Source organism: Rhinolophus sinicus, chromosome 14 (genome assembly GCF_057876585.1).
Source record: "Rhinolophus sinicus isolate RSI-liver-muscle chromosome 14, RSI-T2T, whole genome shotgun sequence".
Lineage (NCBI taxonomy): Eukaryota > Metazoa > Chordata > Mammalia > Chiroptera > Rhinolophidae > Rhinolophus > Rhinolophus sinicus.
In genome coordinates this window covers 159,608,565-159,628,680 of record NC_142514.1, presented here as the reverse complement: position 1 = coordinate 159,628,680, position 20,116 = coordinate 159,608,565, and the positions used below count along the sequence as shown (strand labels likewise).

The window sequence follows — 20,116 nt, the reverse complement described above, 5'->3', positions numbered from 1 at the left end:
TCTTTCAGCCAGACTACTGTAAAGCCGTCCCCACTTCTGCCATTGTTCCCCCACCCTCATGTACATAGTGGGTTTATGAAAACAAAAATCTGTTCAAAACCCTTTAAGCTTAGAATAAAAGACAAACTCCCCATCGCAGGCCCCCTGCAGTATTGTGCCTGCTTACCTCTTTCTCTCCTCTTTTGTTCAGTCATCCTAAGGGTCAGTCTCTGTGTTCCTGCCACATAGGCCACATATCAGTTTCTCAAAACACCATGCTTTTTCCCACCCCAGAGCCCTCACAGAGGACAACTCTGCCGAGAATACCTCTTTTCCCTGCTCTTCCCTTGGCTGACTTCTCAGCTTTCAGTTCTTGCCTTTAATACCTTCTGAGAGGTTGCTTCCCTAATCACCCTGAAGAGCAGCTCTTCCACTGCTTAATGACCCACTTTACGACAACTGGTAAATAGATATTTATGTGTTGGTTTACTTATTTTATGACTCGTCCACTGGACAGCAAACTTTGCAAAGGTAGGCATTTTGCCTGTTTCATTCATTAATACATATCTAGATTTAGCTTATTTGGTACATGGTGGGTACAAAATGCAGAGTAGACTGTAGATATTAAGGGACTTTTAAGGCAGTGGTTCTCAAATGTGGTACCAGCACCAGCTGCATCAACCATCAACTTCATCTGACAACTTGTTAGAAATGCAAATTCTCAGGACTCAACTGGAATTACTGTTATCAGAAGCTCTGGGGATAGAGCCCAGTCACCTGTTTTTTCCGTAAGCCCTATATGTGATTCTGATATTCCCAGTTGGACACCCACTGTAACAAAGCACCTGCTTAGAAACAGAAACATACACGTTCTGTATAAAAGTTGCTACAGTCACAATTCTTAGAATGTGAGATTTGAACCTTAAATATCCCTGAAAGTAATCTATCATTTTACTGAGAAAAAAATGCCCCTAAATAATTTTTTAAACATTTTAATCTAGCAATTAGCGATAATTCTGCTTACAAGTTTGCTTTTAAGATTGCAAAATGTACATGTTTCTTATGAACATTAGGTGTAATCCTACAGCACGTATTCTTCCCTGAAAAGAGTCTTCAAATGGAAAGCTACTTTCACACCGATGGGTATTAATTCAGTTAAAATCAGATAGAACTCCAGCAAAATTGCATTTCCTACTTCTCTTAAGATGGTTCAAACAATGACTTGATCAGGGTGATTTACCAGACACTTTGCCTTTCAGGTGAATTTTTCACATAGTGACTTTAGTTATTTTATTTAAGGGGATTCATTCGTTTTACACATTTGGAGTACCCTATGAAACACAGCTGGTTTATTGGGCAACACAGTATCAATGGGGTTACAAAGAAGATAGAAAATGAATCATTGAAGATGAGACTTCAGCCTGGATCCAAAACACCTGATATATATATATATATATATATATATATATATATATATATATATATATATATATATATACTGGAAACTGGATCAAATGTAACTCCAAATACCATCTAATAAAACATATTTATGGCAAGAATAAAAATTATGAAACAAATGTAAATACTCTTCTAAAAAGTTAAAAGGGAACTAAAGGAAAGAGAATAAAAGTATTGATTGAATTTCTATAATGTAACAAGCATTGTACAAAGTGCTGTTTTTAAACTCATATTATTCTGTCTCTATCCATGTTTAATTTACTGAAAATAAAGGTTTTCTGGTTTACCTAATGAAAACCAAAGCCAAGCCTTTCTAAGTAGAATAGTCTATGATGGAGCATAGACTGTGGTTTTCTATTGGGTTCTCAATGACATAAACATTGTTTTAAATATGTGAGCTTTACATATATATCTTCTTAGTAAAAGTAATTAACAGAAAGTAAATTTAAGTGTACCTTTCCTGCTCACTGATTTTTATAATTTAAATACTATATAAGGAATCTTTTAAGTGCTTATTCTTCTTAAAGGAATAACTTATTTCCATACAAGTGATTATCCATTCCCAGTGACCTAACGTTGAATGAAGATTTAGAAATTGAACCTCTCATCTCCAAAGGGAAGCAGTTGACATTTTTAAACAAAGAAATCAAAATAAAGCTTTCAGAATAGTACAAAATTAATTTTCTTATCACATTTAAAACCATGAGACACTAAAGACAGCAGTTTGGAAATCGTTTGTTCCCTAACTTAAATCATAGTGAATTTCATAGTTGCGTTACTTGTTTAACATTTAATGCTATGAGATATGCTTCAAGTTCATATTTTTCCTCAGATTTTCTACTTTGAATGAAAGTATTTACTAAAATAGCATGTATAAAGTAATTTCTTAATATTTCCAAATAAGTTCTTTTCCAATAATTCTATTTTATATATTTTTGAATCCAGAACTAATTCAGAACAGACTTTGTGAATAATTGTTTCAATGAAACTAATATTCAAATGCATTTAAAAACAGCCAAAATTTTAGAGAGTCAGAATTTGTTTTCCATGCAAGAAAAACACTGATGTTTGAAATATAACTATAAGGATCACATATTTCTTATTTCTAAAAATAAATGTCTAATATTTTGAAATAACAGATATCCTCATCCCCAATTCTGAAATCAATATCAACTATTCTTAATTGGCCTCTCTAGATATCTTTAAGAAAACAGAAAGGTAATACAGACTTCTTAGATTAATATACTTTTAAACATACCACAGTCAGAATTCTCAGTTCAGCTGCATTTGGAATCCTTCATTGCTGACAACAGTCTCAAATGACAATCTTCTTTAAAGCACTCTTCAGCATAACAACAGAAAGTTCTCCCTTCCACGCCTGCTTTTTCCATTAGCTAGAGCGTTACATATTGAATGCTGCACAAAGCATTTGACTGGAGGGTTTTTAGACAACTCTTTAAATGCCTGAGTATGAATAATGATTTAAAAAAAAGACATGTCATCTTTTTTATAAGAATAGCTGCATTTTTTTTATTACTTTATTTTAAGGGAGGTGGTTATGGGGTGCGGTAGGGGCTGCCTTCCTGTGTCATTGGTTAAATACCTATGTATGATTCACCTAAGTGACATTTAGTCATATAATGTCAGTGACATTTTGATGATTTTACTGTCAATTTTTAAGAATGTATTATACTTTATGTTATTTGAATAAATTGGACAGATTAGCATAGAAGGTGGGAGGTATGTTTCAATCTGAATAATAGTTAGTGCTCTGGCAAGCACAACTTTTTTATTGGTGAGCCAGGTAATGTTTTTTGATAGCTGAGTGAAGTTCACTGGGATTTCCTATGTGTTTTTTCTTTTTTTTTCATGGAAATTGCCTCATTTTCTTGTTCATTAGAGAAAGGTATAATGGAAACCTTTGTGGTTTCTGAAAAGTCCTGCATCTGTTAAACTTGACATTGTATTGTATTGGCTCTTGGTTGACTATAATGAAGTGATTGTAATCTGAAAGCAATAGAGTAACTGTTATGTAAAAATAAGTAAGTAAATAAGTATAATTGAATCTTTTTGCCCTGCCATCCCATGGTTAACATTCAAATAATAAAATGCAAGAAGATTTGATTTATTTCTGTCAAGAAAGTCTCCACAGGACAGCTTGTAATTGGGACTGACAAGACACTGAACTAAGCAGCAAACACTTAATGGATATGACTGGCTTTGAGTTAATCAGTATACTTAAAAACTGGTTTTCTAATAGCTCACAAAATAGGAAATTTTAACTTCACACAATAGTCTGAAACCTTTAAACATCAAAAGGTAGGTTACTGTAATCCCTGTGTAGAAATTGCATGTGGCATCAAGGGATTAATAAAATCACTTAGGGATTGTTATCTAGAATCTTGATTTTTATCTTGCAGAGAAGTCAACAGCAACAAAACAATCTTTAAAAATTCCACAAGGTCAGAAATTATTTAATAAACACAGCATTGTTTTATTTTTGACTTTTTTTTTCCTTTGTGAATAGTGATAGTTGCTCAAAATATGACTATTCTGATGAACTCATTTGGTGAGACTAAGAAGTTTGCGTGCCAATGTGAGTGGAGGAAAGGACATAGGGGGTGAAGGGCTATATGCAGCAGAGACAGAATGAGTATTTGACAACTTATCAGGATCTGAGCAGAGGAGTGATATTCTATTATTTTTCTCGTAAGCATAAAACAGCAAAGAAAGCACAAAAAGCATGGACCCTAATGGACACGGTCGCTCCCCAGTAATGCAAACTTGCTCTCTAACTACCTGAGGTACGTGTTCCTAGGCTTCCATAGCTCTTGTGCATATACCTCCATTGTGTATAGCACAGCACACGCTTAACAGTGCGGTGGTCTCATATCATTCCTGCCTACTGCATACCCAGCTGTACGATCACAGGGAAGTCACTTTGCCATTCTGAGTCTCCATTTCCTCACCTATGAAATGTGGGTGAAAATCGACTCTACCTTTTCAGAGTCCTTGTGAGGCTCAAAGAATACATACAGGTCATCAACAAAATCCCTGAAAGGTCCTTAACAGATGTTAGCTGTTGTAACAATGTAATATTATCATTACTGTTAATGTTTCAGCTCTCAATCTTGTGAGGCTTCTGATACCCATACATCACCTGCGGGGCCTGGTTACCTGGTTACCTGGTTACCTCCATAACCTGGAGGTGGGAGATTAATGAGGTAGCTTAGACTTTTAATGTATTAAAACAACGTTAGTTTTGATCTGACTTCTCCGGCTGCCTTCATATCTAAGCAGTTAGAAAATTAGTTTAATGTGAGCCTATCATTGATCAAATGTATAAATATCAAGTAGAACAACATTATCTGTACCATTTCACTGGTATGCTCACCCACTGACATATTGAATTGACGTTCACATCCCATAGACATATGTAAAATTTCTGCAGACAAGTTACTGCAGCTCTCATTTTAGAGCTAACATACTCAAGAGAGGCTGAGAAGAAGGTTCTCACACTATGAGTTCTTAAGAACTTCTGGGGAAATAGGTAAAGTTGGGGATTGGGGAAGCATTGTACTATGTGTCTAATTATCAAGGCGTTAATGCGAGGAGAGAGAAAATGTGTACGACATCTTGTTTGTTTCCCTGTATTTGTTATAAAATAAGACTTCCTCAGTAGACAGGCACATTTTTCCTCTATAGTTTTTGAAGGAACTATAGACAACTGCCCCAGCAGAATCCATCCCTCACCTAAATGTATTCTAATAATTAGAACGACTCCATGCCTTGATATCACAGTATTCTGCACTAGTAACAGCTGTTGGCAGCTGTAGGGGCTTTTGTGCAAGGCACAGTGTGGACTGTTTTTCATTTGTTTTGTTTTTTCTGATTGACGAGGGGAGTTCAATCAGAAAATGATTGAACTCCCCTCATCGATCAGAAAAGGGGAGTTCTGTCAGGGAATGGAAAATATTTGAAATGAATTTCAAATATTTACGTAGTCCATTGAGTATTATGTAATGCCAAGGAATATACAACTTCTCCCTTTTCACTATTTTTGCTGAGGTTTAGTATTAAGTTTATAACAAACTATTTTTATTTGTTTGTTGATACAAGAGTAAATTACAAACAGGTCAATCCACTCCTGGGATGTTGTGAGTTAACATGACAATTATTAAAATGTAGAGCTGCCTACTTCAGAGCAATGCTTTAGGGCTTTAGAAAGGTCTGATTATTATATGTGAGTGTATTTCTTAGTTAAATATTGAACTGGAGTCAGAGAAGCATAGGGTTCTGGAATCAAAGACCCACGGTACAATCCAGCTCTACTCCTGCCTAGCTGACAGACAAGCCAGAAACTTACCTTTTTAACGTTGTTATTTTCTTCATTAGTAAAGTGAGACTACTACTACTACTAACTCTCATTGAGCTATTAGGAGATTTAAATGAGATAATGCAACAAAGTGCTTACCACAGTTTCTGTTGTGTAAGTGATCAATACACATTAGGGGACCAACTGAAATGCTACTTACGATGGTTACCAGACCATCATAAAGGAACGTTCTGAATTGCTCTTGTTTTGCCAATGGAGCAAAGCAGAACAGCATGTTTGGGAAGCAGAATCATCTTATTTCAAATCTTGGCTTAATCATTTAGGAGCTGTGTAAAATTTTAAAATGGGAACGATAACATCATAATATGTATGCCTTAAGTTTAAGAATATATGAAATAAACTTTGTTATTTGAATTTTACCATCCAGTGATACATGCTGTAATTTGTTGTACATAATTCTAAGCATTTTCTCAACAGAAAAGAGCTAGATACTTTTATACAATTGGTATCAAACTGCACATACTGTTTTTAGTAACTACTTTTATATATAATAATACTGGGGGGCTTGTTTTCAATCTCATTGTTTGAGAGGACTATTTTTAATTTTATCTTTTACCCTTAAACACTTAAGAGCTTTGTCCCCCTACAACATCCCCTCACACATTATAGTGTGAGGAGAATCTCTGAACATAACTATTTGGGCTAACATCTAATTACATGGGCTGGATAAATTCCTAGAGTGAATCAAAGGGTGAGATTATCTGAAGGCTTTTAATCCTTATTTTCAAATTGTTTACTAGAAAATGTGGATCAATGTATGCATCTATAAGCAATAAATAACACTGACAGTATATAGGGTCAATTCTGGGTTTTATTTTGTTTTAAAATGTTTTCTAATTTGGTTTAAAAAAACATTGGTTACATTTGTATTCCTGCAGTTATTAGTACTGCTAATCATTTTACATGTTAATATTATACTATTTTTCAATTATTTTTTGTTGTTGTATTTTTTATATTATTATGACATCTTTGCAGGTTAAGAATATTAACCAAAAAAATAAAAATAACAACAACAACAACAAAAAAGAACATTAACCATCCTTTTGCATGTATATTTCCAGTATGTCAACTCATCACCACATTTTAAGTGTATCTCTTACTTTTAAATTTTACCGTAAGTTTGATACTGATTAGTAATTAAACAGTCAAAGCTATCAAGCTTTCTGTGACTAATTTCTTTGTTGGTTTACAAAAGCTATTTAGAAAGTCCATTTATTTAATTCTGTGATTTAAAAAAAATGCGTATTTTATTTTTACACATTAATTTTGAATTTATTGATGATTTAGCTCTTAAATTCATTTTGGTGTAAGATGTAAGGTAGATATCTAAAAATATTTTAATCCCTTGTGAACGATTGGCCAGTTATTGTGAGAACATTTGCACACTTTTTGAAGCACCGATATTTCTTTACTGATTTGTAATACTAGCTCTATCATAACACACACAGTTTTTGGCTATAGCAATCCACAGATATGGTGCAAGGATTTTGGAAAATTGTATACCAAATCTTTGGAAAATATACACTAGCAATCAGCTCATGTAGAACATGTCCTCACCACTTTCCAGGATGGGCTTCTGATGGTCAAAATAAGCAATTAACTGACACAATGGGAGGGGGATGCTGCCTATGTTTGCAAGGAGAAGAATAACGCCCTCTTCAGCATGAAAGACTGTAGAGAAGACCAGCATCCTTCTGGAAAAGAGTCTTCTTAATACTAGACAAGAAGATAAATTTAAGACAATGGCCAAAAATGTTCATAAACCAAGATAAGTTTTCTGTATGTGCCATATTTTATATGAAAATGAAATGTTAGGGGATCATTTCCCACAATGATATGATATTACTAATCGTAAAAAAAAAAAAAAAGTATTACTTCAGGTTCTAAAGTTAAAGAAATACTAACTTTTTTTTTTAGAAACTGCCTCAATAAATGCAAATAATTAGCATTTAATTTCATGTAAAATCTTGTCAATTAACGTAGTCATATAGGGCCAAGTTTAGTCATTTATCTTGCAGTGTAAGTCATCATCATGTCCCAATTGCTGGGAAAAAATATGAAGTTCAGTATAGTAAACCCTACATATGATTCAGAGGCAAAGAGCGATGGAGACAAATGAAATAATTGCCAATGCCCACACGAAAGGTACATTATAAAACTGAGGAGGCCATGTTCCTCTCACCTCCTCCTCCGGCATACGATCAGTATCACGTGTCTTAACAGAAAAGACACCAACTGCGTTAAAGACGAACACCATCTGCCAATGCCAGTTGACACAGTCAAATTGAATGGCCTTGTAATTTAAATTTAATGAATTGCTAAAATATTCATGTCAAGATTTTCCTGTTCCACAACCTCTATCCTGTCTAATTTGCAAGCCAACATTGTGTAAGAGATGTCACTGTAATTTGAAATATAGATTCGTAGTCCTAGACTCATTGTTGGCAACAGCTGTGGTTATTTTTGACATCCCAAGAGATAATGGAAGCAGTAAACTCTTCATTAATGGCTACTACAGGAACCATGGACTCTGCTTCACAGGTTTATTTCTTCTTATCTAGATTAATTGTAGGAATTCCCTGTACATTGTCCACATCTAGAGGCCTTGGTTGGTATATAAGGCATCGCTCCATGACAGAGTCATCTGCTTCTGAGGATCATCCAGTTGGCTATAGGACCTTATCTTCAAGCATGATTCACAGTGCTCTCCATTTAATGATACAGAGAGACACAATATTTACCCAAACTATCTTTAAAAACAACCCCTCTCCATTCCAGAACTTTACTTGCAGTGAGCCCAAGTACTCCGGTGTATGAATTTATAGAATTGTTCCTGTTCTTTCATTATAACTTTGCTTCCTGAAATTTCCCCTGTGGATAACACAGGTATGATGGAACCATTTTGCCAAAATGTTGAAAGGAAATACACTTGCCTTTAAAAAAATTATTTCTTTACCGTTTTTATTGGGTGTTTGTGACTGCTGCTAACTATGCACATATAGTTCAATGGAAAGTAATCTTAAAATTTTGCCCTAATTTAATGTTATCACAAACAAAGCACTTTTGTAAATAGTTATTATTATTATTTTTAAAGGTAATTTCACTAAGCTTTAGATAGGTTGCCTAGATACCAACCAATTTAGGTTATAATGTTCAAAATATACTTGGGTTTTTGTAGAGTTAAGTAGATAATATGAATATGTTGTGGAAAACTCAGGCACAATTTTGCAGATATTCCCAGTAACTGAAAAAGAATTCACCCGATATCCACAATTATTGGTACCAGCCAACATACTATCTTTTAACATTTATGGCTGTCTCCCTTAGCTATCACCGAAAAATAAACCATATCCAAACTTTTAAATTTTATTTAGCTTATGATTCTATGGGTAGGCTAAGCCAAGCTGGATAGTTCTGATCGCAACAGGACTTTTTCATGAATTTGAGTTTCCTGATCTTTTTACCACTGGATTTTCTCCTATCTCTGCCTGCGCTGGGCAACTGGACTCACTAGGTTCTGGTCCACATGGTTTCATCCTCCTGCAGACTAGCTGGGACTTTCTACATGGTGGGGGGCAGAGTCCCAAGACAAAGAATGGGAGTGCAAGATCTTCTGGGTATAAAGTTCAGTACTGAAACATTGTCACCTCTACAACAGTCTATTGGCCAGAGCAAGTCCCTAGGTCAGTGAAACAGATTCCACCTCTTGATGAGAGGAGCCACAGTCTCATCGAAAATAGAGTGTATATAGGAAAGAAAGAACTGGAGACAATTTTCTATTACGACAATGCCTCTGAGATATTTAAATATGGCTTCTGTCATAAAGTGTGAGGCCAGCTAAATCTAGACTTCTTCCACATTTAGTGTCATCTCTAATTTCCAGAGCTCTTAGTTTTCTCCGTTTATAAACATGCATTATGAACTGCATCCCAGTACAACAGCAAAACCTGTCTCTGTGTGCTGTCTTTCTCTGTCCTACAGTGCAAAGCTTTGCACATACTATCTTCCAAATAAGTAAAATATATACCCTATTATTCTATCAATATCACTTCATCACCTTAGATCTCAATATTGCAGATGTTCTTAATTTCTAATATATTAAAGAAATTTAGTATAAATAACACAAGCTAAAATTTCATGATCTGAAGCGAAATATTCTACATCTAATTTACTGTTCTTAAGATTAATTCCAGAACTATAGTGCCTTACAAATATATTTAGCATACTAAATTATCATAAGTAGTAGATACATGATCAGAATAAAAATTTACCATGCTGACTCAAGATCATTCAGGAAATGTGTACACAATGGTTGACAAACCAAATTATCAAACAGATATAAAGTCTATTTACACAGTGCCCAATAAACTAGTCAGAATTATTTCTACATTTGTTTGTTTGTTTTACAGTTGGCAAACTTAGCAGTTGCCTCTTAAATTCACCGTAAGACTTCACCTTGGAGGTGTTATTTCCTATGAACCTAGTTTATAGCTGATGACAAATTTTGTGAGGAAGCGCTATTTGCTTTCTGTAATTCAGTAACTGTCATTCTCACAATGCAGTTTATATTAGGATTCACTTTCCCCTAAAGTTTGTTCTCCCTTTCTTTTGCCTCTTTATAAATTTGCTTTGTCATCTCTAAAGTGGCTCCTTTATAATTGAGTAATTTTTGTGAAGAAATAAAATATCAGATACATTGCCTAATATGTGTGGGGCAAGTTGCAACCATTAAAATTTTCCTAAGTAAATAATGTGTGTGGCACAGATGTTTAGCCACACAATTATATACACATATACATTAATACATATTAATTTAAACAATATGAAATTTGCTATTTTGTAGGGCATAAATGAATGAATATTGTCAATTTCAGAAGATACAATTAAAAAAGTATATATATATATATATATATATATATATATATATATATATATGTCATAATATATTCACACATACAGAGGGTGCCAAAAATGTATATACATTTTAAGAAAGGAAAAATGTATTAAAATTGTAATACTCAATATATACTGATAACAAAAGATGAATATAAGTCATATCTGACTTCTGCAATTACAAGAGGTGCTTAAAGTGGTTACCGTCAGTGTAATTTTAATAGAGTTTTTGTCCTTTCTTAAAAAGTGTATACATTTTTTTGGTACCCTCTGTATATACACATATATGCTCATATCACTTAATGGTGGAGTAGAATAAGAGGAGATCGATACATTTATATATTGAAGGGTATCCAGATAGTAATCCAAACAGTAGATATATAGGTCATTGCTTTTTGAGGTTCCCTGTGGCAAATGTACACAAAGGATGTATTTTAAGTAGAGTATTTTTCCCTTCATTTGAAGATAAGCTTTGCAAGCAAGTAACCAGCTAATGGCTTTTAAATATATTTTTGTTGTTGTTGTTGTTATTGTTGCTGTTGTAATGGAACAATTTGTTCAAATGGGATTTGTGTTGTGCTCCAACTTATGAAAAGGATAAAAGTGAATATATTTTGATAGAAGCTAGAAGAGCAAGTCCAAAATCATCCAGGCGATGCATGACATTTATACAATTTGAGTAGAAATGTAACAGTAGAAGATTATGTTATCAGGTAGATTCAGTAAGACATTAGAGTTTTGTGGATTGAACAACTGTGGCCTGTTGCCATCATCACACATCATTTCTTATTTTAATGTCAAAATCAAAACATGCATGCAGGTTTAACTATTTTTTCTTAACTTTATATTCTAAAGTTCAAGTTAATCAAAGTGAGATTTGGGAAATGGCTACTGTTGAGCAATAATGAAATGGAAGGTATCATTGGTGGCATGTGGTAAATTCTAGGGAAGCAGATATACAAATTTTACTTAATCTTAGTTCATTTTCTAATTATTTGAAGCATACTTGTCCTCCTACTTGTGATATAGGCATCTTAAGGAACAACATCTATTATTCCTCAATGTTTGTTATAACACCCTCTCAGTCACTTGAAACAATGCTTCACAGATACTAGAGACTCTCTAAACATCTATTATGTTACTCAGACACAGAAAGGGAGATGAAGCAAACACAGAGAGGGAAACCCCTGAAATGTGAAGATAACCTAAGAATTACTGGCAAATAAATAGTGACCCCTTTAAGTAACACCAAAGAGAAATGAAGCATTTCTCCCTGCATCTATTTATTAAAGTTTGGTCTCTTTTACGATAGTAATATTTAAATCATGCCATATTTCTTCACTAATGGTTTGGTGGTCACTAATGAAGGGATTTGCAAAATTAATCCAAAACAAACCAAATCAAATATCACAGAGAAAGATATAGTCAAAAATGTGAATATTAGTCATGCAGTGACAAGGAAAGCTGCATTTCCTTGTATTAAACTGCAAATTTCTTTTATAAAAGCATTCCTACTTTAATCAATAAAAAAACAAGAAGAAAAATAAGGTAAGCTTGGACTGAGTCAGGAGTAGTTTGGGAACACGTCAAAGGGGTGTTGGATGGCCACACTCAGAAGCTTTGAAGAGTCTGATTTTGAGGGATGGTGCAATTGTTCAAGCCAGGTTTTTGTTTTTGTTTTCAACTGATTTCTAGCCCAGTTGCTCATCTGTGAACAAACTCTAGTTTCAATGAGGTATTCTCAACATCCAAGTTGTTATATGGTCAGCTTTTACTATGCTTCAAATACTTTCATATGGTTATCTCATGTAATCATCAAAGAATTTTGTCAAGCAGACAACATAATTCTGATTTTATAGACAAGGAAAACAAGGCTGTGACTAATTAACCTGCTCAGGTTACTACAATTAGTAAGTAGGGGGACTGGAATTCCAATCTTGGTCCATTTAATACTAAAATCTAAGCACTCATTAAACCATGCTGCCTTTCAAGAAAACATTAAAAAAATGAAAGACTGACTCCTAAGGAATATATTATTGAATGAGCTTACATTTCACATTGTTTTTAAAAATTCTGTCTGATAATGTAAATGTCTACACATTATTTTTCACTTTTGAGTTGTTAAATATGTACGATTAAACTGTGCCCATTTATATGCTCCAGCACAATATGGATTATTACTGAAAGAAAAAAAACGAAAGGTTTTAGAAGTTATGGTATTGAAACAGCTTACTGGTAGTTGAATTTGCATTACCTTAGGCACTCTTCTCTTGGATTCAGAATTATCTTTGGGAACAAAGTCTTTAATGAGCAGAGAGCGGTCATAATTAGCATGTTCTGATTCATCCAGGTAGTCCTTATCTTTTCCTAGGGCTAGAAAAGAAACAATTTAATCCATTTTTATCCTTCTTCCTTTTCTTTCTCTTTACATGTATTAATCTCCCTTTTTTTCATGTTTTCCCAAGGCTCAGTGAAATATAATTTTCTTATGACCCATCCATCCAATAAGTAAACCCGAAAAATTAATAACATGAAAACTAGCCTGTTAGTGAATTACTACTGACATTACTATAGCTTTCGTAAGAATTAAATTTGTCTCTGCTATTTAATGTACTTAAGCTTTTTGAAAATAAAATTAGAATTATGCAAATTCAATTGGACACATAATGCCTTTGGAACTTGAAGACATATTTGTAAGAATTCAATAGATTCCTAAGTATTTATTTGCTTAATTAAAAACTGCATAATTTTGAAAATGTTTTCTTAAAAGTTGGAAAGCTTCATAAATGTGAATTTGACTGAAGGGTGTGAAGAAGTCTGAGAAACCACAGAAGAAATGCTAATGAACATTACAGGAAAGATTTAAAAAATATTAGGAAATTGAAATGAAACTACTACAACTGCAAAAAGGAGAGAGGTCATTGAAAGTGATAATTATGATTGGAATGATAAAAAAGGGTAAGACACTGTAATATCAATCATATATAAAATGTATATGAGTAATGAAAAGCTGTAATCAATGTAAAATGATATAGAAAAGAAAATTTCTATGGTGGCTATAAAAGTACTGTTGACACATTTCACAAAATTCATATTCCATGTGATACCAATATCTCTTCAAATTCAAAGACAGAGAGATTCCTATACATTTAACCTTTTAAAATAAAACAAAATATTTTGAAGAGAGTTTTTTTCACCCCTCAATCTGTGAATAGCTATCAAACACAAATTTTGACATGGACAACTATATGCAATACTTAAAAGAGTTCAATCATTTGACATATTATTGTGACAGAAGAAAAAACAATTTCGCTTCTAATGATGCACTGATTTCTTTTATTAGTAAAGCTTAAAGTCTGCTATATCATGTTATACCATGTACAGTTTATAGCATCAGGTTCTTAGCACAGGGACAGACTAAGATTGGACAGGTCACAGTATATCTTAGGATGTAATTAATTGCCAATTATGTTGAGATGCTCTAAACATTTAGGGTTATACCTAGACCTGCTAATATAGTCAATACTAATTCATGGTTAACATTTACTGAGTAAATACTAAGAACCAGAATATTTACATGTATTATTTCCTTTAATCCTAATAAAAACTCTATGAAGTGGGTATGATTTTTACTAAAATTCAATAATAGAGAAAGGAATCTGGAAATTAAGTAGTTTGCCAAAGTCATCAACCAGCAAGGGGTGCATCCATAACTGAAACACATCAGGATCTGACTCCAAAGCTGATGTTTGGAAAAATACTGTAACATCTCCCCTAGATTCAGGTAAATTACAGTTTATTTATGCAATAGTTGTTATTAAACACCTAGGATATGTCACACATTCTTTTAAGAGTTGGAGCTGTAGCAGCAAACAGAACCCTGCCTTCGTGGCACATTCAAGTAGAAGAAAAACAATAAACAGAAACAAATTAAGTAAAATATTAAGGATGCTCTGCAGTCAGTGCATTGAGGAAAAATATAGTAGGGAGGTAGGATGCAGGTGTCAAAGGTGGGGAGGGACGATGTTACTTTAGTACAGAGAACCGTAGCAACATTTGAGCAAAGACCAGATGAAGTGAGGCAGTAAGTCACATGGGGGGTAAAGTGGAGGAAGAATGATCCAGATGGAAAAAAATAAAAAATGCAAAACCTGGACTTGCCTTGAACTGTTGTCAAGTAAGTGAGAAAGAAATTGAAATTTTGGAGTTAATTTATTGAAGCCGTTACCAAAATCCTACCATGTTCAACTTGGAGGTTTGTAAGGTCTATGGTGCTTGGCATTTCTTTCTTCTTTTTTTTTCTCTTTTCTTCTTCTCTGTTCTCCATTTCCTGTAGAATGACTGGCCCCATCTCTCATGTCCAGCAATAGAGCTCTCCTAAAATGAGCACTTCTTGTCCATGTAGCCTGCTTGTAGTGCACTGGCAACACAGCTGTTAGTGATTTTATCCCATGAATTCTTCACCCAAGTCACGACCTCTTGCAGGCTAGGCTTCACAAAGTTTCCATGCTGATTTCTTTCCATCCTATTTTCAATGTAGTAATTGATTTCCATGCACAAATGGCCCTTGAATGGCTTATTTATTGCAATATCAAGAGTCTGGAGATAGGCAGTCATTCCTGTGGGATCATTATTTGATCTATTCTTCTCTCTGCAAGGAAGTTCTTCATGCCTTTATCATGGTGAGTGCTGGCTGATTCCTGACTAGCAGACCTCTTTGGCCACTTTGCAAAACAAGTGGCAGCATTAAATCGACCCACTTCCTTATAACTGCTTGTGTACACCAGGCTTTTTTGGTTTCAAGAACATAAGTGCCTGAAACACGTTCAACCTTATCTTTCTTGCCGTTACTGATGATTAGAGGTGGGGCTTTCTTTCCATCCAAACGAATTACCAGAATACAGGTAACAACGTGCAGTTTTGTAACCAGTGGAGAGAATGTAGATTCACAAGTCACCCCTCTGATCAATTGTCATTTGAGATCCTTGGCCCATAAACACTGCAGTTTCATCCATAGCAATCATGTTGGAGAGTTGGTATTTAGAAGATTCGATGCCATCAACAAAGGACTTGAAAGTAAGTGCACGTTTAATAACTTCAGTATCTTCCAGCTTGAACAGCGTTGTCGATCTTAGAAACAGTTCATATCACTGAAGGAAGCCACCCAGTCAGTGTTGTGATGCTTTGAATTCTTCTGGGGATATTTCTAACTGTGGTGCCATTGCAAGGGCAAATGCTTGAATATCAGCCTTACACACAACCAAAACCTTTGCTCTCCAGCCAGCAATATATTCATAGATGATGTCTTCCAGCTCAGGAAATAATGGTTGCCGACCTGATCCACACTTGCACTTCTTAGCATTTCCCTCGTCCACCTGTTGACTAAGGTTATCATACTCCGCTCGCCATTTTCGGACCATGGGGAGATCCAACTTTTTCTCTGCAGAAAGCCATAAGATTCTTGCCCCAGGAGTCTTCCACTATTCCTTTCTTGTACTCGATGGAATAGCTCTTTCTTTTTGCACTCATCTTGTCTGGGGGTCAAAATATACCTTTAATATATACCATTAAATCAAATGTTAATTGAAGACTTATGAGACAGGAGTAGCAACAAAAACGATGACAGTTAAGAATGATGAGCCACACTAAAGCAACGAAAAATTGCACGCACCAAATTACAGAAAACGTTTCTTTATTTCACATGAGTGCATTAAGTACGTCCATTACAACACACGACATATTGAATTATGAAGATTCATATTAGACACAACCAGATCCATTCGTTATTAAGTGCACACATTATTATTCATGCACTGTGTCTGTACTCTGCTCATTTGGCAATAAGTCTCGAGCTCATCTGTTTACATAGGCTTACATCTTTACCTCTCGTCCAAAGGCGCCTGCTTGGGTATTTACAAATAATTATAATTTATATTATCATTCATTTTAAGTATTAACGTCAATAATATTTATTTGTATTTAATTATATATTAATATTATTATTTTATAATTCTATGCGTCCGTCGTGTGTTGCAACGGACTTACTAAATGCATCCGTCTGGCTGACGATCTTAACTGGGGCTTATTTTTGGGGTAGGGCTTATATTACGAGCATCCTGAAAAATCATAGTAGGGCTTATTTTCTGGTTAGGTCTTATTTTAGGGGAAATGCAGTATGAAACAGAGAAGTCAACAATAATTCTAATGTTTTTTGGCCTGAGCAACGAGAAGGGTGCTGTTTTCCACACATTATTTTATTAAATCCTTAAAAAAAGTATTGTTACTAGCCTCCATTATCTATGATGACATTTAGGTAGTTACCTAGGATCTTCCATTTGGTGTGTGGCAGAATTAGAGCCCAGGAAATCTGGCTCTAAGATTTACATTCCCAGACATGATATAATACTGCCTCTGGTAGTATTGAAGAGATGATGATTTCGGAAACTTGGAAGCAACAAAATATTTACAAATGGAAAAGACAAAGAGTAACTGAGTTATAAAAAAATTTTGTAATATATTTGAATGAAAAAGTATGAAATCTCTAGATTATAAACATAGCTGTCTATTCATTGAAGTTGACAATGATGGAGATAAATATTAAAATCCTAATGAAGACAATTAACAGACAAGTAATAAAGGTAAGATAAATTTAGTAAAAACACATTTGTTTTTATAACATATTTATTTTTATGTGGGTTAATATCTGTGACCAAAAAATTAAAATAAAAATGGTACTATTTTATGCTAGCACATAAATATTCTTTTGCATCTTTTGTTTTTAATAAAAATATCCATTGCTGGCAAGCTGCTAGAGAAACTGATAGAATTATTTGTTTTCTGTACCAATATAAATTACTAAAACTTTTGGAACAAAACGTTTTGACACAAAAGTGTCAGCATTTTAAGAGCGCAACAGGAGAGTGTTCCTAAAATCATAATCTAAAAGAAAGATAATCTATGTTTGCAAGAACATTTCCCCAAGCCTATGGATACTGGAATATAGGAACAACTGCCATCTTAATAAATATTAACTCCATTCTTCCAGTTGCACAAGCCAAAATCCTACCTCCTAATTTTCTCTTACACTCCATGTCTGATCCCTAAGTAAATTCTGTTGACAGCAGGAAGCATCGTTTTTCCACTTTGCTTTGCTTTTTGGCATACATCACTATCTAACATGTAGTATCTTTTTACTTTCTCTTAATTTGTCATCTGTTTCCCTCACTAAGGTATTTGTGGGTCAGGTTTTTACTTTCTTTCCTTTTGTCATCTTTTTGTTCACTGCATTATCCCCAACATCTAGAACAGGATCTGACACATAGTGACCTTTCAATACATATTTGTTGAGAGACTAAACGGATTTAAATGTTCAGCAAGTTCTATCTGAACTGTCTCCAAATTATATCTAGAAGCTGATAATTTATCAACACCTGATTATAGTTTCTTAATCCAAGCCACCGCTATCTCTTGAGCAGAAATCTGTTAATAGTTTCCTCACCGATCTTCTTTTTTTTTATCTTTTGCATCTAACATGTGGCAGCCAGAGGCACTCTTTTCAAACCTAGGTTAAATCACATTAAATCTCTACTCAAAACCTTCCAATAGTTTTGTAGCTCCAAGTAAAAGATATAGTCCATCTTATGACACACGGGTCTGAATCATTTGGCTCCTTACCAGTTCTCTTCCCTCTCCCACAACCCTATCCTCATTCCCTCCAATCCAGCTGCACTGGGTCCTTTGATATTAAGCATGCTCTCGCACAGGGCCTTTGAACTTGCTCCTTTGTCTGCCAAGAATGCTCAATCCGTATTTAGGCCAGGGTTCTGCTCATGCCACTGCATCAGAGACTCTCTCAGTGACGACCATTTCTAAAATAGAACCTCCTATAGTTCTCTGTCTCCTCTGTAAGTCTTTATTACTTTTATCAGCCCCTGATATCAAATGATAACACACACACAACATGCATGCTATATATGTACATATATATCAGCAACTGGAATTAAATTATAACATGGATATATAACATATATATGTTTATGATATATGAGATCTGACAATTAAGTTTGCGAACACATCCTAGAAAAAGTGCTACAGACAACATTGCTGAATATCACAACGGTCACCTTCAAAGTACTCCCCTTGGGAAGCTATGCACCAATGCCAGCGCCTAGTCCACCCTTCAAAACAATTTTGGAACTCTTTTTTCTGGAATGGCCATCAGAGCTGTCGTCATATTACTCTTGATGTCCTGAATGTCATCAAAATGTCTTCCTTTCAATATCTCCTTTGTCTTTGGGTAAAGAAAGAAGTCATTGGGGGCCAGATCAGGTGAGTAGGGAGGGTGTTCCAATACAGTTATTTGTTTACTGGCTAAAAGCTCCCTCACAGACAGTGCCATGTGAACTGGTGCATTGTCATGATGCAAGAGCCATGAATTGTTGGCAAAAACTTTTTTAAGTAGCATTTTCAGCACTTCCAAATAATAAACTTGGTGAACTGCTCGTCCAGTTGGTACAAGTTCATAACAAATAATCCCTCTGATACCAAAAAAGGTTAGCAACATCGCTGCAACAAGTTCACAAAATTGTCAGACCTTCGTATATGTATATGCATATAAACACGTATGTTTTGTATGCATATATTTGTGCTTTTATCTATATGAGAGAGGGCGGGAGTTATTGTCTCCTCCCACTGTGAGTGACATCAGTGTAGTGGCTGATTTGTTCACTGCTTCATTCCTGGTATTTAGCTTACTTTTTAGCACATTATAAGCACTTAGCATTTGTTGAGTAAATTGATGAATGAATGGTACATTTACATGAGTGAATATTTTCCATCCATTAAATTAATAACTTTACAGATTGCCAACATGCTTAAAATATAGTATTAAGTTAAAAAGCTGTTTTCTGATATTTAGATATATTTTATTTTAAATATACTTTCCCTTCTAAATGCAACTTTGTAAAATTATGTAAACTTAAGGACTAAGAGTGAAAAACTATGGTATGAAAAGAATGTAAAGCATTTTATTTATTTTGGCTGTGTAATGGTAGTTTTCCCCTTTCTCTTAGATATATTTCTGTTATTCTTGCAAGAAGGATGTTTGTATCATAAACAAGAGAATTTTAAATATAATACTTTTTGTACTTACTATTAATACCAAGCACATTTGAGAGCAACAATAGAGAGGACCACATTGCAGTTTGATTAACGAAGCTACCGTGTTTCCTCGAAAACAAGACCTAGCCGGACAATCAGCTCTAATGCCTAGGTCTTATTTTCGGGGAAACAGGGTAATCCCTATTCCATTGGTGGGAACATCTGAAATATAAATAAAACCTACTAAGGTGTTTTGGTAGGTTTGTATTATTTGTATGAAATTTGCCCCAT

The 20,116-nt window shown here is 34.4% G+C and overlaps 1 protein-coding gene across 5 annotated transcripts in view; it reads right to left on the bottom strand.

Annotated features, from left to right (window-relative positions):
• The window catches only part of ANO3 (anoctamin 3), a 337,137-nt gene that overhangs the window by 132,263 nt on the left and 184,758 nt on the right, over positions 1–20,116 (bottom strand). For 4 of the 5 annotated variants that reach the window (XM_074336148.2, XM_074336149.2, XM_019749178.3 and 1 more), the window contains one exon: positions 12,981–13,099. In XM_074336148.2, the coding sequence (XP_074192249.1) occupies positions 12,981–13,099 (119 nt within the window). Of the gene's footprint in view, positions 1–2,695; positions 2,873–12,980; positions 13,100–20,116 lie in introns of those variants that run through there. The other variant, XM_019749179.3, reaches the window with a different exon arrangement.